This window comes from Merops nubicus, unplaced genomic scaffold (assembly GCF_000691845.1).
Source record: "Merops nubicus isolate BGI_N331 unplaced genomic scaffold, ASM69184v1 scaffold4593, whole genome shotgun sequence".
Lineage (NCBI taxonomy): Eukaryota > Metazoa > Chordata > Aves > Coraciiformes > Meropidae > Merops > Merops nubicus.
The window spans coordinates 29,679-40,892 of record NW_008596765.1 but is presented as its reverse complement, the minus strand read 5'-3'; the positions used below and the strand labels follow the sequence as shown (position 1 = coordinate 40,892).

The 11,214-nt window shown below is 52.8% G+C and overlaps 1 protein-coding gene across 1 annotated transcript in view; it reads left to right on the top strand.

Moving 5' to 3' along the window:
- Positions 1–11,214, top strand: part of LOC103769282 (voltage-dependent R-type calcium channel subunit alpha-1E) — a 59,211-nt gene that overhangs the window by 21,238 nt on the left and 26,759 nt on the right. Inside the window, exons 5-6 of the mRNA XM_008936465.1 lie at positions 262–414; positions 704–885. Coding sequence (XP_008934713.1) covers positions 262–414; positions 704–885 — 335 coding nt within the window. The remainder of the gene's footprint in view (positions 1–261; positions 415–703; positions 886–11,214) is intronic.

Genomic DNA, 11,214 nt, shown 5'->3' with positions numbered 1-11,214 from the left:
TCACCACCTCTGTATGAAGGGCTGTGGGAATCACCCATATGTCAACTGTAATTCGGGCCTTGGGGTTCAAACCCCAGCATTTCACCTCCATAGTCCTTAGCTGCCCAAAAGGGTCCTCCAGGCTAGGCTAGAAGATCCAGCCCATCTATCAGATGTCTGCTGACTGTTCTCTCTGCTCGGTGTTCTCCTCTTGTCAGAGATGGGATGGACATGCCCCAGGTGGGGAGTTTGCTTCACTGTGCCCTTTCTTTCCTCTCCCAGGCCTGCAGATTGTGCTGAAATCCATCATGAAGGCCATGGTGCCTCTCCTCCAGATTGGCTTGCTGCTCTTTTTCGCTATCCTCATGTTTGCCATCATTGGCCTGGAGTTTTACAGCGGGAAGCTGCACCGAGCCTGCTACACGAACAATTCAGGTGGGAGAAGGGCTCTGCACTCACTTTGCATTCCACAGCTGGAAAACAGCTGGGATGAGCACTTGTTGCTATTGTGGGAAGCCCAGGGCTGAGAAGATCCTGCATTTTGCTTGGTGCACTACCCAGTTGCATTCAGGATGGCCCAGTTTCTTATGGGAGCAGCCAGGGCTAGTCCCAGCAGGGTCCCCTGCTCTGCCCCAAGACCGTCTGCATTCAGGCTCTCCCCCTCATCTGTCCCCTGCCTCTCTCTTACCTCTGCCTCCTTCGGCTGTCTGCTGTGTGCTTGCAGGTGAGCTGGAGGAGCTGGACCCGCCCCATCCATGTGGGGTGCAGGGTTGCCCCCCAGGCTATGAGTGCCGGGAGTGGATCGGTCCCAACGATGGGATCACGCAGTTCGACAACATCCTTTTTGCTGTGTTGACCGTCTTCCAGTGCATCACCATGGAAGGGTGGACCACAGTCCTGTACAATGTGAGTAGCGCTGCTCTCAGGTCTCTTCGGGCAGCTGGGGATGGGGAGCTGGAGATGATTTTTCTGTGTCCTGGAAAACTGTGAGGTGCTGAGTTTCCTTTGTGATGGAGATGGGGTCAGTCCCTCCTGTTTGGCCAGGAGATGGGGAATAAAGAGGAATGTGCTACAGGCAGAGCAAAGGGAGCTCTATGGGCTTCGACCCTCGTGTCTGGGCTGGCTGCACAACCTGTTGTGGAGAGCAAAACCTTGTGAGCATGGGCTGCAGCAAACCTCCTGCATGAAGGCTGTCCCTGGGGAGTGGGGAAAATATCCTTCCTTCCCTCCTCTTCCTCCTCCTGTGCTCCCTGGGGCAGGTCTGTAAGAGTGGACATGGTTTCTGGGCACTGCATGTGTGCCATCCTTGTGGAGCAGGCACTGGATGTGCCTGCATGCCTATGGCAGCCTCGGGGAGTCCTGGCACTAGGCACAGACCCCCTCTCCAGTGCAGGGACAGTGCTTCAGTGTCTGACAGGGAGCTGGGACCTTGGGTGCTCATGCTGCAAACATCTGTTGGTGCTGATGGAGCAGGAGAACAGCAGGGCTTGGTTCCTGTGTTTTGCAGCCACTTGAAGCTGCTGGTGACCAAGCCCTTGGGGTGCCCAGAGAACAACATGAGGGCAAAACTGGAAGCATTAAAAAAAAGCTACAGGCAATATCAAATACAAAGTGCAATATCTTTGTGGGCGCTCAGCCACATACATATATTTTAGTTTATGGGCTGGAAGCAACCGTGCCAGTTCTGTTCCCAGCCTAATCTCAGCATCGATTTCGGCGTCGTTGCACCGGGAATGTTTTTATACTCTGGTTCCCATAATGCCTGGAGATTTGCAGAGTGGCTTTACTCTGCAGGAGGCAAATTGGATGGCTTGTGACAGGGAAACATGCTTTGATAGCGACTTTGTTTTGAGCAGGAAGGCTGTTTTTTAACTCCAGACGAAGGCACCATGCTGCCACTGTTGGGTTCCCCTTCCTGCTCAGTCCATCCCAGAGTCCTCCTGGGTTGCAGGATGGAGTGCATAGGTAGATGGACCATGGAACCTAGACTCGGATAGAAAGGGGAAGAGTTCATGATGCCGCTATGAAGATTTGGTTTTCCTTTTCTTAAAGGAGCAGCAGTGTCTGGTCTTGCTGTTTGATGGGGGAATTAGGCAGGAATGAACCACCTGGGTGTTCAGACAAAAAAAAAGAGTTGTCTGCTTCTGGTGTATCAATGGGATTGGAGACTTAACCACAGTGTCTGTTTCCCAGGTATAATTGAGTATAGCAGGAAAGGTGATTTTTCCCTGCCTGGTGGTGTGGTTCCCCTGCATTTAGTGCAGCTGGGAAGCTGCTGCCTCCCTGCACCACCCTGCTGCAGCGCTGCCCATACCTGGTACCAGCAGTCTGTACTGAACCTTATTCCTTGTGCCAATGACCTGCAAAACCCAGGGCCTGCTCCCACCGGCACTCCCCTCCTCCCTGTCCTTCAGTGCCTGCAGCAATTAGCAGCCCTGCTCCCTGTGCTGGAGCCAGTGAGCTACAGCGACCAGTGATTTGCGGTCTGATTGACCTCGAGGGTTTGCACTGGCAGTTCCTGAGAAAGTCTGGTCTCCTGTTGTTTAGGGTGTCTTTACTGGGAAGGGTGGAGCTGATCCATTTGGTGTCTGGGATTTGCTGCTCCACCACCTGGACCTTACTGGAGGGTAGGAATGGGAGGTGCTGCTGGGAGTGCTGGAAACCATGCTCTGCAGGACCTGCCCTGCGGGATCCCATGTTGACCACCACAGCTGCTGAACTGGGAGCACTCCAGGACACTTGGTGGGGCCACAGCCCTAGTATCCAAATAATTTCCCAGCACCAGCTGCAACACTGGGCAGACATGCTCTGTCATGGTGTCCAGGACCATAAGGTACCTCCCTTTCCCGCTCCTCTGTGAAGAACCAGCTCTAATGGAAAGGATTAGGGACCTTCCTTGTCTTTTAATTGAATGAGGACTGTGGCCTTGATAGTAAAATGCTGCTGATTGGCTGTGGGAGGCAGCAAGGGATGGACACTGTTCCCAGCACTGTCAGGCTGCACTTCCCACCTTTCCCGCAGACAGGGGCTGTCTCACAGCGTGCCTCTAGGTTGCAAAGGCTGTGGGTGCTCAGTCCTTTTGCTGCTTGGAAGCAAAAAGCTTCTGCCTTTTTTTTTTTTTTTTTTTTTTTTTAATGGCAAAATGAGGTATGCACCTGGGGGATGTAATCCCTGCAGAGGGCTGAGGAGGGTTGGAAAGCTACTGGGCTGCTCTGCCATCACCTTTATCACTCAGAGCAGCAAACCAGAGCACGCTCCCACTGTGAACCAGCATGGACCTTCTGAGTGCATGGCCCAGGTTTGGGGGGGTCAGCAGGGTGCTCCGCTTTTCCCCTGGAGTTAAAGTGATGGGAGGCTGCGTCTTCGCAGGTTAACACCACAGAGGGGAGCGAGATTGCAGGAGAACCACTTTAGCAATCTCTCAAAGAAATTGCTTACTATGGCATTCCCCTGTGTAACTGTATCGTGATTTTAAGATCCATTTTTTCACAATTTTACCAGGCGTAGAAGTACAGTTCTTGGAATTCATAGATAGCATCAGGGAAAGCGAATCGGCCCCATGGTACTTTCCATGTATGTTACTTTGTGGATGTGCTTGTCTTTTGCATTGTTTTCATCAGCTGTGCCTGCATGAAACAATGTCTTCCTAGGTAGAAATCACAGTATGGGTTAAAAATAAAAAAGCCTACAACTGTGGAGTGTTTACGGCTTTTCCAGATCCTGTCCCTGGGAGCCTGAAAGACTTTAATTTGTTTTAGAGGGGAGTTTCAGCTTTGTGGCCTCTCTGGCTGTCTCTGTGGTCCAAAACAGGGGCTAAGGAGTATTTGGCTTTTCTTCTTATACTGGAGCAGATGCTCCTTCCGTGGGCTGGCTTGAGACCAAACCTGGTTTCTGTGGGGACCAGAGGGAAAAATAATGCTAGCAAAGAGACTCTCTGTCCTACTTCTCCGCCTCTGCCAGTGTGCTGGCCCAGGTCAGGGGCTGGATTGTGGTTTTGTCATTAAACAGTGATGCTGGGGTCTGGGAGGGGGTCTCAGAGTTGGTGAGGGGCTGCTGGTGTGTGCCACAGGGCTGACCGGGCACGGCACAGGCACTTGGTGGGGCTGATGGCTTTGGATGCTCAGCCTGGTCCTGGAGAACAAACAGTAGAGGAGTTAAAAATCATTATTTTCTGCAAAACACAGACGTGAAAGGCTGTATTTATTCACTGAGCTTGTTTATTTGCTTTCCTATTCGGAAGCGCTCAGCTGCTGTGCTTGCAGGTAGCGATGAGGAGCCTGGCTTGCCAGGAGCTGCCACTCTCCTCTTCCCCCCACGCTGCTGGGAGCTGAGATGGGAAGAAAAACACCCGTGGCAAACACGTGCTGGAGCCGTGGGCTGGCCTGGTGGGTGCTGCAGGGAGAGAGGGGTCAGTCCTGCCTGTCCCAGCTGGGTCCTTTGCCCAGGGCATTGCTCTGTGCTCTCCGGAGCTGCCACAGCAAGGGACACCAGCCACACCACATGGGAACCACAGCCTCCAGTTGGGAGCTGGTTAGTGGAGGACAAACAAAAACACAAATGCATGGAGAAAACTGCTGTTTCTAGCCACGGGAGTGATGTGAATGTGGCGGGATGCAGGCAGGGGAGCCAGGGCTGCCTGCATCTCCTGCCGCTGCTGCGGTGCGTGAGCAGTTGCTGAGGTTGCATGTGGTTGCAAGGGGCCACAGGTACAAGCATGGGCGTGTGTCTGGCTGTGGCCTTGGGCACCCTCTGCTCATGCTGGGAGAGGCTCTGAGAGTTTTACAGGTGCAGCATGACGGGTGCAGAAGACCAGAGCTTTCTGTGGAGGGAAAGCCTGTCTCTCTGCATGGATCTGGCCATCAGTGTTGAGCTCCTGATCCTAATGCCGTGGCTCCAGTAAGTTCCCAAGAGTCAGAGCACACTGCAGATAGGCAGGGGTGCCTGCATGGCATTGGCAGCCAAACCATAGCCAGGTCATGCACAGAGCTGCCTTGACTTTGCACAGAGCCACAGCTATTAGCAGTGATGGGTGAAAACATTAGCTTCCTAGGCACACACGTTAAAGCAGCACTGGAAGAGCAGCTGTGCTGCTAACTCAGAATGCATGGCAAAGCCTAACAGGAGCTAGCCGGCCACAGCCGATTGCCTTAAACCCAAAAGGCCTCTCATGGCACAAGGGTTTGGCACTATAGGGAAGTAGAAAGGAAAAAAAAAATACAGGGAGCATTAAGAGATGGAAGGGCTGAGTGCTGGGAACCTTCTTGGTGCTTTTGCAGCAGGAGGAGAGCATTTGCTGGGAAGAAGAGAATCAAGTTCAACATATTCATCAATGGCCTGGACGAAGGGACAGAGTGTACCTTCAGCAAGTTTGCTGATGATACAAGACTGGGAGGAGCAGCTGATAGGCTGGAAGGCTGTGCTTCAGTGAGACCTGCACAGACTGGAGAGTTGGGAGTAGGGGAACCTCACAAGGTTCAATGGGGGCAAGCATGGAGTCCTGCAACTGGGGAGGAATAACCTCATGCACCAGTACAGGTTAAGGGTTGACCTGCTGGAAAGCAGCTTCACATTGAAGGACCTTGGAGTCCTGGTGAACAATAAGTTCACCATGAGCCAGCAATGTGCCCTCTGGCCAAGAAGGCCAATGGTGTCCTGGGGTGCATTAAGCAGAGTGTAGACAGCAGGTTGAGGGAGGTTCTCCTCTCTACCCTGTCCTGGTAAAGTTACATGTGGACTATTGCGTCCAGTTCTGGGCTCCCCATTTCAAGGGAGGCAGGAAACTACTGGAGAGAGTCCAACAGAGGGCTACGAAGACTGGGGTATCTCTCTGATGAGGAAAGGCTGAGAGACCTGGGGCTGTTTAGCCTGGAGAAGAGCAGACTGAGAGTTCCATCCAAACATAAGGAAAAAACCTCTTTCCTGTGAGGGTAACAGAGCCCTGGAACAGGCTGCCCAGAGAGGTGGTGCAGCTCCTGTAGCCCCATGCAAAGCTGAACGATCGCCTACAAGCAGCCAGGCAGCTGCAAAGGTGCTCATGAGGTGTGAAGCCCACACTGTGTGTGCAGAGCCTGGCAGCAGAGGCTCTGTGAGAGCGGCTGTAGAACTCGAGCTGCTGCAAGGAAGGGGGTTTGCAGCAAGTGTGACTCAACCACCACGTGCTTCCAGCATCCCTGAGGTGCTACAGCCGGGAGGGTGTAAGGGGAGAACACCCTGGAGCATGGCACTACTCCAGAGTTTGGGATCTCTAAATGTGGGGTGCAAAAGGGCTGAGGTGAATCTCATCATGTGCAAGATGCATCTTGCCATGTGCAGAGGTCAGGGTTTCACACTGCTGGGCACAGGACTCAGTTTTCAAAAGTTGGCTTGGGCAGGTTTTGACCATGAAGCACCAAACCTGAGATTTTCTGCTGCAGTCTGATTTCAAACATGGTGCAACATCTCCTTTTTGAAATGGGGACTGTGCAGGCAGCCCTGATTTGATGTGCTGGGAAAGAGAGGTGTGTTAAATCACTGCCTGTGCTGAAGCACATGGATTGGAGATGAGTGCAAGGCTTGTCTGTCCTGCTCTTTGCTGGGTCCTCAGTTGCACTAGTCAAGTGGCCTTGGAAGAGCTCAGAGGAGGAATCTGTTGCAGAGCGGTTATTTTACTCTGTGTGTGTGCACAAAATTGCTTGTCACACATTGGCATAAATTCCCGGAGTGCCATGGTCATCCCTTGCGATGCTCAGCACTCAGCTGCTCTCCCCAAAGCACCAACGGGTGAACATTGTGAGCAGGACCTGAGCATCGTGCAGGTCTGGCTGAGTTTCTCCTCTTGCCTTTTGGAGAGCGAGGGCAGTGCCTGGCTCTGCGTGGGGCAGCCAGGGGCCAGTGAAATTAATGACTTGACTAGAGAGGATTTTATTCCTGTTGGGGTTTTCTTGGACCTGGAGCTGAGCTGGGAAACCTGCCTGAGTCTTGGTGCTTCCAGGAGCTGCTACATCTCCCTTGGACATCCACGTCTGTCCTCTGGGCTCCCTGCTCCCAGGATGAGAGCTGCGGTGGTGCCAGCCACATGCTGAGGGTTGCAGGGATATTGCAGTGAGGGCCAGTGGTGCAAAGATGTCCCCAAAACACTGCCTGCCCTGACACCACGGTGGTGAGCAGAGCACTGTCAGAGCTCAGTCCAGCAGTGAACCCACGGCTGGGGACTGAGCCTGCCCTGCTGCTCCTTCGGGCACTGTGGAGGGTGAAGCTGGGAGTGTGATGGGCAGTGGTGGTTCCTGGCAAGGAGTGGTGCTGGCTAGAGCTTGTGTCTGGGGAGAGGAGGGAGAGAGGCTGGAGAGCAGAGGAGATGGGGAGGGAAGGTGAAAGGGGAAAACCACTTGACTTTTTAGCCCTCCGTGCCCTGGGACAATGCCAGGCTCTCAAGCTGGAATGCTTGCAAAGAGAGAAGGAGTCCCTTCTTGTGTGTTTTAAATTAAAACGCAACACAAAAAATATCCTGTCGGGGAGGTATGAAAATTTAATCAACACCCGGCGCTCTCGGCAGCTCGGTAGCAAGAACAGATCTTAATGCCTCTGCAGCTATTCCTGGTGGCTCCCGGCCGTCAGGGCAAGATGGGGTGTGCTGGGGAGGCATGGGTGCTGCCAGAAACTCCCCAGCACTCGTGGTAACATGGGATGGAGCCCCTTCCTGCTGCTTCCTCTGGCACGCTAAGTGCTGAGTGTTTTAAATGCAATTAAGTTAGGGAGGACTTGAGCAAGGAGACACCAAGTTCCACCCCAAAGGTTTAAAATCTTCCTAACTTTCAAGGAAACTAGTTGTTTTTCCCCAGATGGCCCCTGTTAGTGCTCAAGCTGGCAGTTCACGTGCTGCCAGCTGTGGGTGCTGGAGTCCATTCCTGAGGGGCACGTGTGTGGCAGCCAATCTCCTTTACCCTCTTCTCCTTTTGGAGGAAATAGCTCTTTCTCCACGCTCAGCAAAGCCAGACCCTCACCAGCTTGCCAAATGTTCCTGCCTGCTTTTTTTCTTCCTTTTTCCCTCTGTGTGTGTGCTGAAATGACACAGCAAGAAACAAACTGTGTCTGCTGGATCACCAGTTTTGCAGGAATGTTCTGTCAAAAGCTCCCTGCCCACACCCTCCTCCTTGCCCGTGCGGGAGAGTCTCATTCCTAAACCGTCTGCCAGCAGGACTGGGAAAGCCAAGGGCCAGTGGAGCCACTGATGCTCCAGCCTGGATGCTCCTGCACTGCCCAGTGTCTCCAGGCTCAAGGAGAGGAGGTGGCAGTGGGTCTGGCTCTGCCTGTCCCCCCACTGCTCATCTTCCTTAAGCCCAGGACCTGTAATTTCACTGGTGAATTTAGCACTGGAAATTGTGCTGATGAGGCTTTGCAAAGCTGTTTCCACACCTCTGTGCTGGAGCATGGGCTGCTGTGTGTCAGGGCTGGTTTGTGGGGCTACTGGGGTGAGTTTGGGTCCTTGAGGGAGGTCATACCTAGGTCTGTTGCCCTGGAGCATTCCAGCTGGAGCTGGGGATGTTCCTGCATCTAGGAAAAAAAATCACAGAATGGTTTGGGTTGAAAGGGACCTTAAAAGGTCACCTAGTCCAACCCCATTGCAGTGCTCAGGGACAGCTACAACCAGAGCAGGTTGCTCAGAGCCTTGTCCAACCTCACCTGGAACGTTTCCAGGGATGGGGCATCTACCACCTCTCTGGGTAAGCTGGGCCAGTGTTTCACCACTCTCAGTGTAAACAATGTCTTCCTTCTGTCTAGTTGAAATCCCACTCTTTTTAGTTTAAACTCATTACCCCTTGTCCTGTTGCAACAGGCCTTGCTAAAAAAGACTGTCTGTCCCTATCTTTTTTTATAAAGCCCCCTTTAAGTACTGAAAGGCCACAGAAATGTCTCCCTAGAGCCTTTTCTTCTCCAGGCTGAACAACCCCAACTCTCTCAGCCTGGCCTCACAGCAGAGGGATTACAGCCCTCTGATCATTTTTGTTACCTCCTCTGGAACCACTCTAACAGGTCCCTGTCTCTGCCGTGCTGAGTACTCCAGAGCTGCCTCAGCACTGCAGGGCGGGGTCTCAGCAGAGCAGAGGGGCAGAGTCACCTCCTTTGATCGGGCATATCATGGGACTCAAGCTACCTCTCTGTGCTTGCATCACGCTCAGGACAAAGCAGGGAACAAGCCTGGCAGTTACCAAGCCCCAATGACAAAGAGCCCCAAAGTTGATTGGGTGAAAGCCATGATCCACTCTAGCACACAGGCTCCAGCTCCAACTGGAGAGGCCACGGCACTGGCCTGTGTCTGAGCCCGATGCTGAGGAGCTGTGCTAGGAGCACTGGTGCTGCCTCAGCCAAGTGCTGGGTCTAACGTAGGCCTTTGCAGAAAGAGCTTTGCAAATACTCCAGCAGGAAGAGTTCATCCTGCCTGTGGGGCAGGAAAGGGGGTGCTGTGATCTGGGGCTGGGGAAGGCAGGGGCTTGGGAGCAGAGAGGCCACAGTGAGGGATGGCTTGGGGTAGAGGAGGAAGCACATGTATGGACAGGGTCTGCAGATTGATTCTAGGGCATCTGGGTGCAATTTCTTGGTGGTTTGGTGCAATACAAAGGGGTCCAGAGCACAACTCTTCTGAGGAGCAGCTGAGGGAACTGAGGTTGTTTAGTTTGGAGAAAAGGAGGCTCAGGGGAGACCTTCTCTCTCTCAAAAACTCCCTGAAAGGAGGTTGTAGTGAGGTAATAAGCAGTAGGACAAGAGGAAATGGCCTCAAGTTGTACCAGGGAAGGTTTAGGTTAGACATTAGGAAAAAGTTCTTCCCCAAAAGGGTTGCCAAGCCCTGGAGCAGGCTACCTATAGAAGTGGTGGAGTCTCCATCCCTGGAGGGATTTAAAAGCCATGCAGGTGTGGTGCTGATGCATATGGTTTAGTGGTGACCTGGCAGCACTGGGTTAAAGGCTGGACTTGATCTTTAAGGTCTCTTCCAATCTGAACGATTCTATGATTCTATAATAATTGGTCTCCATACTTATTTCAGATGTTTGGAAAACACTTGTTTTTCAGTAACACTTCTAACAATGCCTTTTTTGCATTCACATTTAGAAAACAGAAAAATGAAATATATTGGTTTTTTTCCTGTCTCCCTGCTTCTTCCCCGTGCACACACAGACACAAGCATGATCTTAAAGGTCTCTTCCAACCAAAATATTCTACGATTTTATGCCCAGGTGCTGTGGGCTTTGCTGACCTTCCCTCACCCCTCTGCATGGACTGAGATGTTCAGAAGAATTTCTTTACTGAAAGAGTGGTGAGGCATTGGAACAGGCTGCCTATGGAGGTGGTGCAGGCACCATCCCTAGAAGTGTTCAAAAAATGTGTAGATGTGGCACTTCAGGACACGGTAGTGTTGGCTGATGGTTGGACTTGATGATCTTAGAGGTCTTTTCCAACCTTAATGATCCTATGACTCCTGCCTGCCACTGGCACTGCAGAGCACCCCTGAGCCAGCAATGGGCAGGGCATGGGGCAGGATATGCCCACCCTGCCCACAGACCCTGGTACATGGCCACGGCAGGATGTGTCCCACCACGGGCTGGCCCCAGCCCTGCAAAGGAAGTGTGCCAATTTCCTTGTTAACCTGATGAGGAGAAGCAAAGCATCTCCATTCAGATCTTGTCCAGCTGATGGACACCAGGCAGGGCTGGCGGGCAGGGGAGCACGGCCCTGCACGCAGGAGATCCCACTCCTGCTCTTAATGGGAGAAAAGGAGCTGCTACTGCATGGGGGAGAGCAGCAGCAGGTGTTGGGGTCTTGAGGGAACTGATTAGGCCAGGGAATATGCTGTAAGGTATTAATAAAACATTATATTCCCCCTTTATTTTTAGGATATGGGGATTTTGAGGCAGTTCCTTTTTGGCCTTTTTAGCTGGCTGCAGCCGTGGTTTGGGGGGAGGAGCAGGACGGGGGCTGCAGGTGATTGAAGTGAGACAGCATCAGCCACAGTGGGGGTGTGGAGGGTGTCACCACGAGGTAAAGCCCATCAGGAGTTGCTAAGCCAGGGATTTGGTGTACAGATTATGGGAGCCATGGTGTTTCACATCTGCTGTCCCAGCAGGTCTGCTTTGCCCCGGCACTGGTCAGCGAGCCCCTGGGAGGTGCTGGGGAAGGCAAGCACATCACCTACAGCGAAGCCTCCTGAGACCCAGGCTTTCCCCATCATCCCAAAGGCCCCTCACTAGGATTGCAGCTGGAGGG